Source organism: Pavona decussata, unplaced genomic scaffold, assembly GCF_977016875.1.
Source record: "Pavona decussata unplaced genomic scaffold, jaPavDecu1.1 SCAFFOLD_218, whole genome shotgun sequence".
NCBI lineage: Eukaryota > Metazoa > Cnidaria > Anthozoa > Scleractinia > Agariciidae > Pavona > Pavona decussata.
The window spans coordinates 1,080,044-1,099,034 of NW_028145623.1; the positions used below are offsets into that span (position 1 = coordinate 1,080,044).

Below are 18,991 nucleotides of genomic sequence, written 5' to 3' on the forward strand. Positions count from 1 at the left end.
TTATTATTATCATCATCATTATTATTGTTGTTGTTATTATTATTATTATTATTATTATTATTATTATTATTATTATTATTGTTATTATTACTTGCATACTTAGGAGGAGCTTAGACCATCCAATAATAAGCACGCTCATTGCGGGTATGATATCTCATTTTGAAAAAGAAGAAATTCCCCACAATTAAAGAAAAATCATACTATTTACATGGGCTTCTTAAAACAATGTTGTCTCATAGCAAGTAATGCCTTCAGAAATATACGTGTATACAATTTATGTTTACATGCGCGCCTCAAAACACTGGAAATGTAATTCTTTAAGAATAGTTTGTCTCATAGCGAGCAATGCTTCAAAAAACATATATACAATGACTTTAAAATGGACGAAAATACACTGCGTGTAGAATATTAGCATCTCATTTGTTACACAACAACAAAAGTTAGACATAAAGTAAGGTTTATGTTTCCAGTTTTCTTTACGTTACATTAAAACTGGCGTAAATTACAGTTGATAACTTTTTAAAAGTGCCATTTGGAAAATATGCACAGATAATTTAAATAATAAGCGTTAAGAAAAACAAACTCGGTGATCGAATGGTAAAACAATTATTGAACTCGGTAAAATAAAATATCGTAATTTGTCAGTGACTCAGTGTCTCGCAGATGAATTCTTTGCCTTAGCCCTCCGCTTCGGCAAATAATTGATCTGCTTGCCACTGACAAATCACGATATTTTGCTCAAACTTGTCCAATAATTGTTAATTTAATGTCTGAATGACAATACAACACGTGGCATTGCTTCAACAGCAAACATATGCTGGTTAAAAAGGCAAAACGAAAAAAAATACAAATTAAAAGATTTGGTCCTGCAGCAAACTGTGAGCGTAATTCAGGCATAGTGACTTATTTGACTAGCAAGGCAAAATAAGAACAAATTAACATATTTGCTCCTAGAGCAAATGTGAATAAACTAAACCAAAATTTGCAGTTTTGCATCGTGGTCAATTTTTTCAACTCATAATGCAAACAAGGGATTTGTGCAGTGCTTGCTTGTGTTTTCCACTGCACATTTAACTTTGGTATGGTTAGTAAATATGAAGCAAATTTGTATGCGGTATTTCAAGCCTGTTTGCCTACTCGTCAAAATGGCATCGAAAACCGTGATAAGGCCTATTGTCTTTGTGTATTTGTTGGAAATAATAATAAATTGAAATTGAAATTAAATTGAATTGAAAGTTTCATAAATAAACAACTTACGGAGTGCTCTAACTTTAATAATACATCTTTGAATATACATAATAACAATTTCTACCGAAAATTTTTCGAGTTTGTTAGGCGTAAGAAAAGAAGACAGGTGATCTTATTTCCTCTTCCACTTCCATTTGATACCATTTGCAAAGTCGTTAGTTTGCCAAATTACATTTTTTTTTTGGCTCTATCCTGAGGAGGTAAAAGTATTACTTTATTGTTAAATAACTGAAAAAGGCCAGGCCTTTTCTTTTGTTGAATTTATGGATTATTGTCATTGGTCCAAGTGCCTTGCTAAAGATAAAAGCTGCAGATTTTTGCGTCATCGCTAAAATTTAATCCGTTGATTTTAAAGTCACTCCAAGAAGTAATATTCAAGGAATTTTGTCATTATCACATTGGCTGTTGGAGGAAAAATGCACACAATAACATGAAAAATAACAGTTGAACTCATATTTTAGCTGCTAGAATCTGCAAAGGCTAGCTACTTCTTTTTTCAGCATTTTTCATAGATTTTGAGAGTACAGTTTCACAACACCGCGTTCGGTACTTAAAATCGCTTGGCAATCAAAACGAAAATAAATTTACACAGTCACCAGTTATACATAATTAATGACTTCAATTTGTAAAGGTAATAAATGCAACTCGACTGGTAAAAAAAGTATCCAAGCGTTAGCTGTGTATAAAAAAGAAAGCAAAATTGCTGCTTTAAACTCAAGAGCCAGTGAACTGAAGATCCAATTTTTTTTCAACATTTTACGTTCTGGTTCTTTTATCTCTCTGAATCGATTTGGTTTGTTTGTGGAGTAATATCTTCATTACTAATTTTGGTTTCATTTGGAATCGCATCTTAATTTGACGATTGAGGGAATTGTTGTAATTGGCAGGAATTACTTGCCAGCGGGAATCACCCATAAGAGGCATAAAATAGGCATATAATTTTTATCTTCACTTCACACAATGTGCGGCAGCCGAGCAATTTATACTTAAGCGCTGCGATAAACGTGTGAATCTTAGAGTCGTGCGTCAGATTTTTCGTTCGGAAGTTGTGATTTTCATCGCAATCACTGAGTACGTTGTCCGCTGTGAAAGAGGTGAACCTCCGCCATAACTGATATACTTGGACCAGCATACAAAGAAGGCGGAATGAGATTATCCTTGTTGTTAGCCGTAGAATTGTTCACCGTCCTTCAAAAAGGTATGCCATGGCACTAGCGATGTATTTGAGCTAACTTTAGCAAGTTACAAATTGAATGTCTCGGAAAGTGTATTGATTGAAGGTTTTGCTTAAAAGTGAATCAGTTTGAATCACCTGTAGAAGGTTGGCATTGAAAATTATCCAGTTTTCAAGCGCATCAGAACTAAAACCAGGATGGGATGTAATGATTGCCGGGAAAATGTTAGAATCAACTTTTGAGATGCCAATGTTTTTCTCAGTTTAAAATGATGTTTTTGTCTTCGGTTTTCCTAATCCATTTTAAAACCTTCCATATGTATTTAAATAAACAGAGCTTGTTTATAACCGCACGGAAGAAAAACAGATATCACTAAGTCGGCTTTGTGTAGCTTGCACATCGATAAAATTCATTTTTATCAATCGCACTTGATTTATTTCATCAGTTTGTGGAAACAGTGGTGCAGAATGCGAGAAAAGAACAGAAAGAAACAATTGTTGTGTGTTTCCATTCATATATGATGGGGAACAACATCACGCGTGTACCACAGGAGGTCCTTCGAACCATTATTGGTGTGCTACCACAGCTAACTACGACCAAGATGGACAGTGGGATATTTGCACAGGTATCGTATCAGTGTATCGTATCACAGACTAGGTATCGTATAAGGTCAAGACTTACGCTACAGGGAAAGGGTGGCCAGATTCGCACGGTACCGTGTCCTAAGTATTTGAATTCGTGAAATGTTTACATTACAGGGTATTTGGATTTCTAAACATGAATCCAGAGATAACTGATTGCGTTCTGAGGCTATCTTAAACCAAAATATAAATTAAAAATAAAATGTTCAGCAACGAAAGTGCGAATTGAGCAAACGACCAATGAAAAACAATTCTGGGGAGTATTTCGCGCGAAATGAGCACGAAAGGACTGAATTAGACCAATGCAGAGTAAGACAAGGTCAGGCCAATATGTTAGAATTTACGAATATGCGAATTTATATGGATTGAACTAATACAAGAAATCAATTCCAGGCGATATTTACTTTTTTCATTTCGGGAGCGTTGGATAAAACAGGAACGATTTGAGAACGCGAAGGCCGTAGAAAGTGTCCGCCGGGATTTATTGCAAAACCCGTTTGAAAGCTAGAAAATGCTTCGGATTCACAAGTACTCGGATGCAAAGACTATACAGTCAGTTTACACTAGAAGAAAAGTTTCCGGATTCATAAATGTTATCGGATTATCCACATACTGACCATTCTGATTCCTGAGGTGTTTACATTACTGGGTACTCATATTCCTAACAATTTGCACACTGACTGTCAGGTAAGCACACGAAACAAGCTCCCAGATTATATCTGAATCCCGAAACTACTCGAATGAAGAAATTCGCGATGGTGTCGGGCCGGAATGACCAGTGTTCCTCCAGGGTGAATCAATTTTTGTCTATTTTAAAGCTTAATTTTTGAATGTTCATTTTTGGAAAACATTTTGTAGGTTTTTTGCTGATAAAAAAATCCGGAAATCAATAAATACTTACAGGTCTCGCCTGAGTTGTTCAAAGAGCGGATAACTTTATCCAGCGGATAAATAACTATCAAGCGAGTAAAATGTACTCCAACTAATATATTTTATCCTCTGGATAGCGATTTATCCGCTGGATAAAGTTATCCACTCATTGAACAATCGGGACCTGTACGTTATCCGTAGGGACTTTTGAGAAACGCATGGGCTCAGGTTTCTGCCTCTAGATCCTGCATTTTCATGTTTTTTTTTTTTTTGTTCTTTTTAAACATTAAATGTGTACTTTCACAGGAATAAAGTGCTACATTTGTACAAGTTATGTCTCGTGGTCGGACTGCGAATCTCGCCAGAAACCACACAACTGTCCGTACAGGTATGACGAGTGCTTGACCCTGGACAGGGAAGAGGAAAGCTCCAATACAAGCAAACTGTTCCACAAGAGATGTACATCAAACAAGCTGTGTACTGCGTATAATCCAACATGTAAAGGTCCACATGTGATCAAGTGTGACTTCAGTTGCTGTATGGGAGACCTGTGTAACGGAGCAGCAGGTTACGCGGCTCAGCTTGGATCATACTGGAGGCTTTTGATTGTGGCGGCTTGGGTTTACTTCATGTAAGCTTGGATTAATTGAGCTCAACACGAGTTTTTCTCGTGCTGTACCAACATCCTGTGTGGGCATGTTAGCCGGTAAACCCAGAGACGATGTGGCTTATTGCTTTTATAAAAATAATGATTATAAGTAAAAACAGTTTTCTATGAGTTTTACCATTATCATAAACCACTGCTTTTTAACCAATCACAAAACGTGTATTATAGCACAGTCAGTTATTTTATAAGCAGATTGCATGTCTAAAAATCATTTTTATTGATCAAAGTACTGCTCCTAATTTGTCCCACAGACCTTGCAAAGACTGAGGTATACCTCAGCTTCAAACTGAATCTAAGAACGACTCAATTTATTCCAGGGATCAGACTAAATGACCCAAAGAGGAAAATGCGTGTCCTGCAATCAGTATTATGAAGGCTGATCCGCTACGGCAACTGATTCAGTAAATTTACTGCAATTGAACTCTCTTCAAGACAGCTTGTGACGAATGCTCGTGCATGTTAACATACCATCGTAAGACTTTGACTATTCGTGGTATGTCCCACCTCTGTTCAAAGGTTGATCAACTATTTCATTAAAGAGTCGTTTTGTTTGCTGCTTGTTATAATGTGAGTTGCCCGTTTATTGTACCGTTTGTTTCATGGTGTCACGTTACCGAACCTACGTAAACTGTCTCTGCTTAAATGCCGGGAGGCGGAGGAGCTGAGCAATCTGCGGATATTTCGAGCGCGAGAAGGGGAGCTTTGTTTGCTTTACCAATGCAAATCGATCATAATCAATGAAAATTGAAAGTCACTCAACTTCTGAGCTTCGATTTCTATTGATTTCCAATACCAATCAATTGATTATTATTGATTTTTATTGATTATATTGGTTTTCATCGATTATTGATTTTCATTGATTGATATCGTCGGGTCTCGGGTTTCTGATGCAATTTCATACAAACCAAGTAATTTCTTTATGCTTCCTCAAATTCCTTCCACTTTTCAGCCGCGTTTGAATTAATTTGTAAACACTAAATTTATTAGTATTTAGTTTAGTATAGACATACCTACCCGCCTCGACTAGCTTCAGCTGTTTGCGGGTAGGTATATAACCACAGTATCCACTTATAGCTCAGTCAATTATCAATGAGATGCCCCTCCCCCCACTCCCAACCCCACCCATAGTCTGAAATGTCAGCCGTCTCCTCTCCCTAACCCACAGGGGGCGCGGGAGAGTAGAATGAAAATCAATAATCGATGAAAACCAATATAATCAATAAAAATCAATAATAATCAATTGATTGGTATTGGAAATCAATAGAAATCGAAGCTCAGAAGTTGAGTGACTTTCAATTTTCATTGATTATGATCGATTTGCATTGACTAGTATTGATTATCATTGATCACTTAAAATCTCGGTTTCCTTTCAACAAAACGCATCACATGAATTGACAAATGATTTTAATAAGTTTATTTGTTCAAATATATATCATAACTAAACGTATCCTTTAATTTTAGCATCATATTATTATTCGATTATTTAAAACGAGCGATGGTCTCGAAACAACAACATTTTCATTCCCTTTTCCTATATTTCCTTCCTCCAACTCAAGTGTGGTGAAATCGGATTACCACAGGGTGCAAAATTCCGTCGTATATGTACAGTAAACTCCCGATAACTCGAACCCTCGCTAACTCGAACCTCGCGCTAACACGAACCAATTTTCCTTTCCTTTCAGGTCATTTCCTATAAAATCTTACCCTCGATCCGACTCGAACTCCCGATAACTCGAGCCTTTTTCAACTTCCCTTGAAGGTTCGAGTTATCGGGGGTCGGATTGCATATATGACGCGTGACGAGCATACGTCGTTAGATCAATCAAAGGTCAGGTTTTTCTCAGATACCGTTGCGTAACCAATTATTGATTATCTATAAAAATCAATAAAATTAAGACGTGTCGGTGAGTGAGTTTCGATTTCTATTGATTGGTTGAACCAATCAATATCAATCAATTAATTATTATTGATTATATTGATTAATATCGCCGGGTCCTAGACCGTACAAAAGACCGAGACCGTACAAAAGCTAGAAAAGTTTTCTCGGCGTTTACGTTTGGCGATGATAACTGTGACAGAATACAGCCGGTGCTGGAAAGTTTTGCTGCTCATTGCCAGCCCTTGAAGAATGTTCCTTTTGAAAGATACAAGTTTTACTCTAGAATGAAAGATGCGGGAGAATCGTATGACCATCATCTGACAGCCATACGACAATTAGCCCATCGATGCGAATTTGAAACCATTTCGGCGGATCAAATTTTATGGGACAAGCTTGATCCCGGAAATCATGATTCGAAGGTACGAGAGAGATTGCTTCGCGATAAGAATTTGTCACTGCAGAAAACTGATGAAATTTGTCGGGCACACGAGACAATTAGTGATTAATGATGAAAATTGTTGGAGGTGCCAGCATTGAGGATACAGATCCGAGCGATGTAAATGCCTTTTTCTAAAAAGCCTAAAGGAGGGAAAGAAGTCGCGGCGTAGTCGATTCCCTAGAGGCGCTGACTCCCGAGTGAAAACGTGTGATTTTTGCGGGCGTCTGCATGATGTGTCTAAGCGTGAAAACTGTCTAGCATTTGGAAAAAGGTGTACACTCTGTTTGCAAGCGTAATGGTTGCGTTATATGGCGGTTCATTCACTTTTAATTAACAGAATGTGCCATCTGGAATTATGAATACTACATAAGAGCCAGCTCTATAAATTTAAGAACTGAATGGAAAATTCTGACAAATGGAAAAAATAAAATAAGAACATAAATCAATTAAGTGTCAATGTATTTGGCGCAGAGCACTTATTGGGGACACTTTCCAGATCGAATTGGAATTTAAAATGTTGTGTTGAGGAGAGAGGAAAACTGGAGTACCCGGAGAAAAACCTCTCGGATCAAGGACGAGAACCAACAACAAACTCAACCCACATATGCCGCCGAGTCCGAGAATCGAAGCACTGATGGGAGGCGAGTGCTCTCACCACTGCGCCATCCCTGCTCCCCCAAGCCGGAGTTGCTTAAGCCTCAAACAAAAACCAACAAGGAAACAGTGGTAAGAGAAATAAGGAAAAGCAGAGAAATATTTTATAATAAACTGCAAAAGGTACAGTGTTTATTCCCAAAAGGAGAAATGTTGAAATACTTTACATGTAACATATTTACAGTATGTATGAAACTGTTGATCATTTTCACTACAACAAATTGTAAAATTACAAATGACCAACAAAGTTTTCTTTGCCTAATGAAAGGTTGAAAGACTGACAGTTCGACAGAAACTGAGATATATACAGCAATACAAAGATTGTGCTCTGTCCTCAAGAACGGCATGCCATTTCTACAGCGTATAGCAGGCAATATTATTGATTGGCAGCTGTCATCTTCTCCCTCCTCTCAACACGACAGGTTCAGGATCATGTACAAGGCTTGAATCAAATTGGCTTTCATTGCCTGGGTAGGAAATAAACCATAACAATAAACAATTCTGACCTATAAACTGAAATAAATAAAAAATTGCTTTACATGTAAATGAAACCCAATTTAAATTTTCAGCTCAGCCAAATAACATTATAAAGCTGACCGTAAAAAATTCACGCAAAAGGGAATTGATACTAAGTTGATTTCTTTCATTTTTGCCCTTACTTGTCTGAGTAGTTTCAGTTGTTAAGAGAAGTATTGATTTTTAAAATTCATGAAATTTAACCTCTGTTTGTGGTTAAAAAAAAAAACTGTAAATGGGTCAAAAAAGGGGGTCGACAGTACGTTGATTTCTGATATTTTTGCCCTTACTTGAGTAATTTCAGTTGTTAGGAAACATTTGTCACATTTAAACTTCTGTCTGGCTAGCAGGGGGAAAAAAAATCTGTAAATGGGTAAAAAAGGGGAGTTGACAGTAAGTTGATTTCTTATATTTTTGCCCTTACAGTTGTTGTTAATAGTTTCAGTTGTTAGGAAACATATTGATTTGTTTTTAAAATCAACTCGTCAAACCTCTAGGTAAAGAACAGTTTCCTTTAGATACATGTACAATATCCAGTGCCGTGCAGGTTTCAAGGTTAAAAAGTACATATTACACTCCTCTTGCACAAAGCTCTCCAGATGGTGAGACACTGCCCTTTGACATCCTTTTGCATACTGAGAGCTTGTCTTAATTAAATACCTCTATCTCGCACAGGTAGAAAACCCTCTGGATTCCTTCTCAGTCTTGTGTCTGTTTGAAACAACAAGAAAAACAAAAAACAGAAAGAAATTAAAAGAGAACAGGTCAAAATAGTAACATGCATGCCAAAGCTCTAACTGAATTGAAATCATCAGACTACATGTATACCAGATGAGTATAAGTACACTGTTGACATCATGCAGTCTTGTGAGCAAATTGCATGCAGGGTGTTGCAAAGAATATTCTGACTCTTTAGTATCTGTTGTGGTTCAAAATGTTTTAAAAAATGTTCAAACCAATTTGATTTTTATTTCCCTCTGTCTTGGATTATGGTAATGAATATTGCACAAAGGAAAATGAAAATTAAACTGGTTTGAAAAATTTTATACCAAGAAAAAAAAAGTTCCCATAAGATTTCTTGTATTAATAGTAGGATCCTGAAAAATCTTTCAGGGTTTAAATGTTTTAATGATGAATATTATCGTTATCCTAAAACAGTTTGCACTACACCGGGATTTTTAGAAAAGAGCCAGAAATGAGCACTACCTCTAGAATGGGGCCGTAATAATGACTCATCTCTCAGCCCTCTCAATCTTCTGCCCTCGCTGTGGCCTCCCTGAAGAAAGTGAGCCAAGATTCCGTACAAAAGAGGCCTAAAAAACAGTAATGATAGTTAAATGGAAGCATACAGTGGTTACAAATTTCTTATTCACTGCCCAAATTTTCTGCCCAAGTTTACTTCTATTAATTCATTTTTTCCACTTTTAATTCACATTGGCATCCATGCAATTAACTCCAAACTTTTTACACTCTGAAACTCTAACACTTTCATTGCAAGCGACAGTTACCAAATATCAAAAATTAAAGCTAAAAATATTTTAAATAGAAGTTTTACATGGATGGTGATGATGATTGTTCCTCCGTAATGTTTAGCTCCTGAGCAAGAAATTGTCTGTCCATTGGCTCTCTAGGTTGACCTGTTTCTGTGAGAAGGTTGAAAGGATGAGTTTTAAGGAGGCAAAGCATGATTTAAAGGGGCTATGCTGCATAGATAAATGTATCACAGTGACATAAAGCACTGACCAAAATTGGATCTTGCACAAACTATGGGGTTATGTGGCAAGGGACATGTACTGGAAAATCATTACTTACATGACAATGTAAAATTCTTTTCTTCTTGTGCGAGTACAATTAAACTTGTGCTACAAGATTCTCTGTGGGAATTTTGTCTCTGTTACTCTTTGGACAAATTTTATACTGTTTTAACTTAATGGGACAAGTCCATGTCCTCCCATGACCCAAGAAATCAACAATGTCATAGCTTTTCTTTAAGCATCTAATAAACGTTACAGAGCTGATGTGATACAATGTTAGAGGTGCATTGCAATGTCCCTGCTACACGGCGAGAATTAGCTAGCCTGAACTTAAAGCAGTAATCAACAGCTGCTGCTACATTTTGAGAGGGCTGGACGTGTTGCATGATGTATGTTCTGCTGTACACTGAGTACCTGCTAAAAGCACTGACTCTGCGTATTTGTACTTGTTGAATGCCAAGTATTCTCTGATCAGCTCATTGATAAGCAAGTTCTCATTGGAAAGTGATGGTCTAGGTTCTGACTGCAAGTTAAAAAAAAATGCCCCTGAGAATTAATAACTAAATATGGTTTGAATTATTGTTCAAAGGATCTACATGTAGTAACTTCTTTTCACTGGTAAGGGCTCTCCAATAAAATGATGCCGGGGGGAGGGGAGTGAGGAAAGCACAAGATGGATGCGAATATGGGGAAAGGGGGGGGGGGGGGGGTGAGTGGGTGAGGGAGGAGACACAAAATTAATAACTGCCAACTATTAAGTTACATGTCTGTAAATAAAAGGTCAGAAGTTGAAACATTGCCTGGGAGCATGGGTATATGGTTTACAACAAAACTTTTTCGATCTGTACATGTAAAAGAGACATTTTAGTGCCATCGGAGATAAGGGGTCAAGGTCTTCCTTTTATAGCTATGTTAACTACACTACTCCAGGGTGCATTCCATGTATGTTCCACACTTAACATACATGTACACTGAGAGTTTCGAGGTTCTATGCCAAGCAGAGTGAGTGGAGAATAAAGAGTTAATGAGTATAAGTATTTAACAAGAATTTTTCTCCTCTCTACACTGTCCTTACTTTGTCATCCAAAGCCTCAAACACTTCCGCTCGTACACGGGCCCGAATTTGACCAAGAACTCCCCTGTTTTCCAATGTTTCTTTTAACACTGGTAAAAAGAACAATCGAAGAAACTTGTGATTTCGTTTTTACGAACAGAACAAAGGTCAAAAGGGAAATAAAGAGATATTTCTTACCGCTTTTCAGTTCATCTGTGGTCGCCATTTTGAAAATGGCGGTAGAGTTATTTGTATTTCAGCTGACTTCTTGCGGGCTCAACCTGTCAACAAGTTACAAAACAGGACAAAACAGAGGGATGGGAGAGATAGGCTAGCCGTTCGTAGCACCTTGTAGAAAGATACTTTTTTTACCCTTGTCATTGCAATGTTTGTTAATCATAGGGAAACAAAAGTTTAAACTTAGCGAACCTTTACAATTTTTGTTTTCTTTTTAAATGTTTTTCAGCTTCAATACGGAGCGTAAAAAATTTTATCCTGACCCTACCCTGGCTACATTATACCTATGTTTTACGTTTATGTCACGGCCTGCAACCTGAAAAAACTGCGCAATACTTTTAGTCAGCTTTTGGCAGTCAAAGGCCGTAAATAATTGTTTAAATTGCTTCGATAAATACGTTTTCTAGTTATGAGTTCTATAACGTTGGATCCAAACGACCCAGGAAGAATTTCGCTGGCTTATCGAGATCTCGAGGAACTTCCCGAAGGCTGGCTCAGCAAGCTGAACAATGTCACAGTGTTGGATTTGAGCCACAACAATTTATCGTATCCTTTGCTGGCAGTTTATCATCTGCAATATGATATTAATATTATTTATTTGTCTAGTAACTTAGTAGGTCCATCGATGATACCCAAATGTAAGCTTAATTGATAAGTACCGGTAAGCTTTGTAAGCAAATTAATTGAGTTTAATTGGAGCGTTTAATCGTTCTTAATGATCTTTTGATAAGCTCACATTTTTGGAATCATTGAATTCATTAGGATGTTAACAAACGTGAAATTGCATTATTTGTAAGCCCTATATTAATAGGGCTTTTCTAACTAGTGTAAAGTCGGTATTTCAGTAACTATTAATTTGAGTTTTCAGATTTTATAAAATACAGGGCTTGAACAATCGATGAAACCGATGATCGGAAAATCAATCGATCAATCGATGACAATCGATGCCAATTAATCGATTGATATTGATAATTGATGAACAATTGATGCACGAGTTTTTTGTGATTATCGATTTCATCGATTATCAATTTTTATCGATTATCAACGCCAATCGATCAGTTAATTGACATCGATTGTCATCGATTGGTTCTCATTTTTGATGCGTTTTATTTTCAGTCAAGATTTACAAAAAGAATGGCCAAACGTTAACTGTGGCCTATAGTTCTCTTGTGACCGGTGGTAACTGCGTTTCGGACAGAGGCTGTACATGTGTTGTTGGCTTTTTCCCGCGCAGCTCTAAGTTTCTCGATATGGTCTCTTTTTTTTACAGCTTTTACTATACGGCTCACCCATTTAAGCCTGCGTGCAGTAAACTTTATTCATTTTTTACCCTGTTTACTTTATGCACCTTTGTTGTGACAAAGAAGTAATAAAATGATTACTGAAGCCTATTCACGTTTATTCTGTTTTATTTAATTACAATTCAGTATAATTACAGCACCCACAATTCAGAGCTCACTCGTCTCCAGTTGCATCTGCAGACAGACAATCCGGTGAACGAATTCAAATCTGAAACATTTGTGCGTACTGCGAGCGTGTATACGTACATGATGGAACGTGTAGAATACCGAATTTTTTTTAACACCAATTGATGACAATCGATGAGTTGCGACCACTTTTGTGTGATTATCAATTGGTCATCGATTGGCCGATGCCAATCGATGCCAATTAACTAACAAAGCATCGATTGTCATTGATTGATCGATTGATTTTCTGATCATCGGTTTCATCGATTGTTCAAGCCCTGTAAAATAGTAAGCTTTAATAAGTAGGGCAAGCTTACATGTATATAAAACTTGGAGCGATTGCAGAATACCTGGCCCACTAAATATCTTACTTGAAAAAGGAGTGCTCCCGCAGTCCCAGAGTCAATGAATATTTAAATGAAGTGAGTAAAACGAGTGCACCCACAGTCCCGCAGTCCTGCAGTCCCAATGTAATGGATACCTAAATCTAAGTGAGTAAAACGTGTGCTCCCGCAATCCCGCAGTCCCAGAGTCGATGGATACTTAAATCTGAGTGAGTAAAACGAGTGCTCCCGCAGTCCCAGAGTCGATGGGTACTTAAGAGGGGATTACACCTAAATGCCATTTTTCCGCCACTTGACTTGGTTTTAATGGAAATATCTCGCTCACGTTTCAAGCAATCCAAAAACCCTATCATCTATGTTGTGGGATATTTTGTGAATTTTTGGGTATATTTGGGAGGAGTAGTTTTTCTAGAAGGATTGGTAAAATTAAGAGAAATAAGAAAATATTGAAGATTTAGTGAAGTTTTAAAATTAGAATTTGTAGTTAATAATTAATAGACGGACACCAAGTTAGTCCACTAGCAACCTGGGGTGCTCTTGCGTGGGTATCAACTGTCTGTTGGTGTTCCAAAAATCTGGAGGCTGTGGGTTCAATTTTTCCTGTAGAGGTTGAAGATTTTTTTCTTTTTCCTCACATGGTCTCCTCTTTCCTAATACTAGGGCTTTGGCATACTACTGTACATTGCAGAGTTAATCACTATCTAGTCATTAGTGCTGGCAGCACTGACAACGTTCATTTAATACCCTTCACATTCACATTGTCTCCCTACCATAGTCACCCACAACTTAGTCAGTTGATAGAGCAACAGTTGATCAAACCGAGAGGTCCTGGGTTTGATTCTTGCCAAGCTTGAGGTTGAAAATTTTTTCCATTTCTTTACTAGGGTTAAAACGATCAGTACACTTTTGGAAATTCATGGGTTCACTTTAAGTTGTACTTTAATGTACACTGCAGATTTGATTCTCTGATCCATCATTTCCCTCAAGTTGAACTATCTCTCTCATTCCCAAGAGTGCCATATGGCACAAGAAGTCACTCCGTGCTCAATATTGGGTCAATCTGAGTGTATAACATGTATCCGTTACTTTGTTTATCTTTGCTGGAATTATTTATAGAATGCCCCAGACAAAGCCTTTTAATCAGTATATTGCATTTGGTGTAGGGGACCACAGTTGCTGTTTCAAAAAAGAAAAAAAAATGACATTTCCTATGGGAGTGAAAGGGCTGTTGTGATTTCTACAGGCTGGTCCTCCATTAAATTAAGAGAAGTCCATTGGCCATCTCCCTGCATTCAGTCTTTTATGAGTGCACCTTTGTATAACATCGTCTGTCTGCCGTTTACATGTAGCTTGTAGGTGTGAGCCATGAGTTGGTTCCTATAGGACAACCTTAATTAGGGAGGAATAATTATTTTTTTCTCTGCCTTCATTTTACATGCACTCAGATTTTAGTCCTTAACCAACTCAAGGGACTTCCATTTCTTACAGGACATCACCAAACTTAACACATTAATACTGGACAACAACAGTCTGACAAATCATGTTAAATTTCCGTACATGGAATCAGTTCACACACTGTGGGTGAACCAGAATAGAATAACAAACTTGAGTGCCTTCATTGAGACAGTAGTGAGATGCTTTCCAAATCTAAAGTACTTCAGCATGATGAACAACGAAGCTGCTCCAAGTTACTTCAATGGTGGGACCTACCATCAGTACAAGGACTACAGGTATTTGAATGACGAACATTGTTTTCAGTACAACACAAATCTGAAGGACACTTTCTTAGATTAAAAAAAGTAATGTCGTATAACTGGAAAACAACAACAACAACAAGCTTTATTACCAAATTAAAAAGTTAACAAAGTTAAACTTAATTTACAACAGTCATAATATATTAATACAAACGAGGTAACATTTACTCAGAATAACTGAAAAGCTAATCTAGCTCAGTAAAAAAAAGAAGAGGAAAAGAATAAATGAATAAATACCTGTTGGAAACTCATGAACAGTAAGACTGTAAGGTGTTTAACTTGACTTTGTTTTTCAACGTTTTAAGGGGGAGGCGTTTTAAATGCTTTCGTCAATTACCTGTTTCCCTTCCTAAAATGTTCTTTTCAGTGACTTGATAGGAATCAACTGATGTAGGAGTTATTATCCGTAACCTTTGAACAGCGACTTTCTTGGATTTCTTGAAAAAATAATGTTGAAAACGAATCAAAATTGTGTCAACGAAAACTTAGGTTCACTTTTAATGGATGTTTTCAAAGAGGGGTGTCCTTGCCCACAGGATGCTTGGATAACCTCTGGCTTAAAAGTTAACTATGTAAAACTATGTAAAACTATGTACTTTACCATTGATAAAATATTATGTGCAATCATCCTCTCTGAGATAGCTGCATGTATTTGTATTGCAGATGTTATGTTATAAGTCATCTTCCCAGCCTACTTGTGTTAGATGATCACACCATAACTGCAGAGGAAAGAGAAGAAGCAAGGAAAGTCTATGGAAACAGAAGACTGTCTTACATGAGTTCAAAGAGACCCAGCAAGAAACACAAGGAAAAGGTTTGCTAAAAGCTCTTCTATGTTAATCCTTGTGTATTTTGTCTCGCTAGTGTTAGCATTATGGAGACTGTTTAAATGCCAGCATTGCTGAGATGTGATAAACCCAATTACTCAATCAATCAATCAATCAATCAATCAATCAATCAATCAATCAATCAATCAATCAATCAATCAATCAATCAATCAATCAATCAATCAATCAATCAATCAACCAACCAATCAATCAATCAATCAATCAATCAATCAATCAACCAACTTTATTTACCCTCGAATTTACAGTGTAGCACTGAAGTGCTAATATCTTCGAGCCAACTACATTAATAAATAATCATAATAAAAAGTTAATTCTACATAACAAATAAGGTTTGCAGTTCCTGCCCTTTTAAGTTACTATGTGAATCAAAATTAGTTTTAGAATGAAAGGCCTTAATTTGACCCACAAATGGCACTGTTCCAATCTGGTGGAAGGTCAAATCACAAGTAATCCACCAGCCTCTATAAGAGGGTACACTTTACTTTCAGAAGTGAAGTATGAGCCTGAGTGGCCCATACAACTGGATCTTAATCCCTGTTTTGTACCATGAAGTAACAAGGATTATTGCTACTCCCCCCTGGATGGGATGCAAGTCCATCGCAGGGTTACCCCCAGCAGTATGTCACCGATACCAATTTTAACACCTGGGCGAAGAGCCATGAGAGACAGTGTGGGGCAAAGCATCTTGCTAAGAGAGCAAAGCAATTAAGAGACCAAACTATTCACTTTCTCTTACACCCCCGTGCCTCCACACTTTCAGAAGTAAAATAACCTCAACTTCAAACAGGTTCCAAGCTCAATTGTTGTCTGAATTGCCGTATTCGTTGGAACTAAAAAGTGTCTTATAAATTAGTGCTTATATTCACTCATTCACTCACTTATTCACCTCCTCCCCCGACAAACACAAACACTAGCTAGCCTATTCACCCTCCCAACTCTAAGCGTTTCCTTGGTCCGCATTCAAGTTTGGCTATGAGTACATACATTGCAAGTGATATTTCTCTTTTTTTCTATATTTCAGCGCAAGAAAAGTACAGAATGACCTTCACTTTCTCCTATTGTTTGGAGTTACTGAGTCTGTTTCTTTTAATCGTGGGCTGAAGCAGGGAAATGACAAGGAATAACGGTCATTGTGGAACCACTGATATTTAAAAAAAAAATCATGAATTTTCGGGAGTTGGATCACGGGTGCGGCACCCTGTTTCTGGCGGCATTCAAATTATGGTGACAATAACTGGGGAAATGAATTTTTCTATAATTCACCACAGTCTAAAACCTTCGAGCAAAATTTGCTTAATTGCACTTTTTATTGAACGTGAAATAGCTTTTTGAGCGTATCACCGTAAAGTTTAGAAATTAATGGCTCTCGTAACTTTCCGAGAGTACAGCCTCTTTTAAATCGGTAATTTTATGGATTGTCGCTTTTGGGGAATTACTGCGTATCTTCGGGTAACAAAAACCTATCTCTGGGCAGATTTATCCGAGTAAAATACTGACAAATAGTACTGGTCTCATGTAATCGCTCTATACTTTCAGATCAGGGAGTTTTTAAACTATTAAAATCGTTTTCAAAGAAACTCTGGTTCTGCGTCGGTGGGGGAGTGGAAACGAGTGTTTGGTTTTAATAGGTAATGTGGCCGCCGTATTAAAAAAGATTCGAGTGCTGGCCTTTTGCTCTGACGAAGGGCTAATCCGTGAAACGTCAGCACTCGAACTTCTTTGCGGTGGCCAAATTACGTAATAAACTAACTTGATAAAACCAAATATTCGTGTAAAGTTACCTGTACCGGTCTCATTGGCGACGGTTTTCGTCAAATTATATTTGAGGTCTGGATTAGCTCTGACCAAGAACTAACGCTCGAAACGTCAGCACTCGAATCCCTTTTCCTTGGTCAAATTACCTTATAAACTCTGTTGATCAAACCAAACATTTGTTTTCCCCTCCTCACCGACGCAGCACCACAGTTTCTACAGAAACTAGCCCCTGTGTCTTTGAGGTCGTTATTTTCAGAGGCTTGTAAGTTTCAGGAATCATACACAAAGTAATGGCCGTCAAAGTTTTGCCCCTCCCAGGGGGTCGCTACTTTCGAAACGTTACGGTTTTGAGGGCAATTCTCCAGAATGGAATGAGATTCGGCTTTGATTCTGCAACTTGCCAACGGTGGGAGAATAATCTGTGGAATGCAAATTCACTTAACGCAACCCTTACGTTGGAAGGTTATCAGGTATGGCTTGGGTCAATGAGCATCCGATGATTGCAAAAAAATAAAAGCTATGAAAATCGCTCCGACTAAATGCATGAAAAAGAGTATTTTTGTAATATATACAATTCCATGTAATAATCTGCTTGAGAAATTATTATCTGAAAGGTTTTAGGTTAGGTATAATAAAATCACAGCTTCGCAATAAATGATGTTGACGTTTCATTGGAGAATTGCAGGTTCGGAATTTATGTTTTATAGCTTCAGAAATCAAACGGGGCGGAAATATCGCAAGGACTCAACAAAGAACCCGACGGCGCTGATAATTGGACAGCAGTACAGCTTGAACTCGATGGCATGTTGAAGGACCCGTCTACGCTAATCACGATAAATTTTAAAACAGCGTTTACTTTCCGAAAACGCGTAAATTTTTGGCCGGTTCACTCTCGTTTTCGTCGTCCACATTAAGGGGGTGTTAATGCCCCCCCTACCCCCCCTCCCAGATAACCTTGTTCCCAGATTCTCTCCTCCCTGGGAGCGAGGTTGTTGGAAGAGCACCCGCATCAACGGGCTTGACCTTGTTGCCATTCCACATAACAAGGGACTGGGAACAAAGTGTGAGATACACACCTACTTCATACTTGTATCGCAAAATGTTAGCGCTATAGCTCCACAATCGATTTGAAATCTGACGAGTTCCTGCTTGACGAGTATCTTCCCGAACAGCTTTCTCTTTCACCGCTTGAACCTTAACAACGCTAATCTCTTCCACTTCGTCGCTCTCAATGGCATAAACTGAGGCCATCTCTTCCTTACACCGCTGGCAGAATTTACCCGGCGCAGGGTAAATTCATGGTTTGTTTTCGAGCCTGAAAATCATTTTACAAGTTGAACTAAACCTCTTGGTTCTCGTTACAAGGTCAGTAATCTCTTCTTGTAACTACATTCAGATCATTTTTCTTTTCTTTTTTAACTATTGTTATGTGTGACTTATCTATTTTGCATTTGAATAAATAAACCGTGTAATACAAGTATTCGATTGCAAGTTCGCATGAGTATCAGAAATAAATCTGATTTCCCCGCGGGAACAGGTCCACAATCAGTCTCAAAAATCAAGACTTTTAAGCACGGCTTTCACTTCTTTGCTTTGCCGGTCGTCATTCTTTACTACTGAGAACAACTTGACTGATTTGCAAGAGTTACTTTCGTGAATTTACTGGAGTCAACAAAAACTTTCAGTTTAA

General features: G+C 37.6%; 3 protein-coding genes across 3 annotated transcripts; 2 read left to right on the forward strand and 1 right to left on the reverse strand.

Moving 5' to 3' along the window:
• The first annotated feature begins 2,219 nt into the window (after nt 1–2,219).
• Nucleotides 2,220–5,117, forward strand: LOC146459630 (C-type mannose receptor 2-like). Its single transcript, XM_085089258.1, has 3 exons — nt 2,220–2,446; nt 2,869–3,048; nt 4,241–5,117. Exons 1-3 carry the CDS (start codon nt 2,395–2,397, stop codon nt 4,567–4,569), a joined length of 561 nt encoding a protein of 186 aa, XP_084945384.1. The 5' UTR covers nt 2,220–2,394; the 3' UTR covers nt 4,570–5,117.
• A 2,573-nt stretch (nt 5,118–7,690) lies between these two features.
• On the reverse strand, nt 7,691–11,229 carry LOC146459631 (centrosomal protein 20-like). The gene is made up of 7 exons (XM_085089248.1): nt 11,096–11,229; nt 10,919–11,007; nt 10,258–10,366; nt 9,645–9,732; nt 9,296–9,402; nt 8,750–8,800; nt 7,691–8,040 (listed from the first exon to the last, which is right to left on the reverse strand). The coding sequence occupies exons 1-7, from the start codon at nt 11,121–11,123 to the stop codon at nt 7,967–7,969; spliced, it is 546 nt and encodes a 181-aa protein (XP_084945374.1). The 5' UTR covers nt 11,124–11,229; the 3' UTR covers nt 7,691–7,966.
• Nucleotides 11,230–11,417: 188 nt separating this feature from the next.
• Nucleotides 11,418–16,735, forward strand: LOC146459632 (leucine-rich melanocyte differentiation-associated protein-like). The gene is made up of 4 exons (XM_085089247.1): nt 11,418–11,680; nt 14,414–14,674; nt 15,362–15,512; nt 16,568–16,735. The coding sequence occupies exons 1-4, from the start codon at nt 11,544–11,546 to the stop codon at nt 16,586–16,588; spliced, it is 570 nt and encodes a 189-aa protein (XP_084945373.1). The 5' UTR covers nt 11,418–11,543; the 3' UTR covers nt 16,589–16,735.
• The last annotated feature ends 2,256 nt before the right edge of the window (nt 16,736–18,991 follow it).

Bases quoted from the DNA above. Each gene is read 5' to 3' on its own strand.
- LOC146459630 (XM_085089258.1), top strand. From the start codon at position 2,395: ATGAGATTATCCTTGTTGTTAGCCGTAGAATTGTTCACCGTCCTTCAA. The intron at 2,447-2,868 runs GTATGCCATGGC...TTATTTCATCAG, and splicing joins GTTCACCGTCCTTCAAAAAG to TTTGTGGAAACAGTGGTGCA. The intron at 3,049-4,240 runs GTATCGTATCAG...GTACTTTCACAG, and splicing joins ACAGTGGGATATTTGCACAG to GAATAAAGTGCTACATTTGT.
- LOC146459631 (XM_085089248.1), bottom strand. From the start codon at position 11,123: ATGGCGACCACAGATGAACTGAAAAGCG. The intron at 9,733-10,257 runs GTACTCAGTGTA...ACCTTCTCACAG, and splicing joins AGAGTCAGTGCTTTTAGCAG to AAACAGGTCAACCTAGAGAG. The intron at 8,801-9,295 runs GTAGTGCTCATT...TGTTTCAAACAG, and splicing joins ATTACGGCCCCATTCTAGAG to ACACAAGACTGAGAAGGAAT.
- LOC146459632 (XM_085089247.1), top strand. From the start codon at position 11,544: ATGAGTTCTATAACGTTGGATCCAAACGACCCAGGAAGAATTTCGCTG. The intron at 11,681-14,413 runs GTATCCTTTGCT...AACCAACTCAAG, and splicing joins TTGAGCCACAACAATTTATC to GGACTTCCATTTCTTACAGG. The intron at 15,513-16,567 runs GTTTGCTAAAAG...TCTATATTTCAG, and splicing joins GCAAGAAACACAAGGAAAAG to CGCAAGAAAAGTACAGAATG.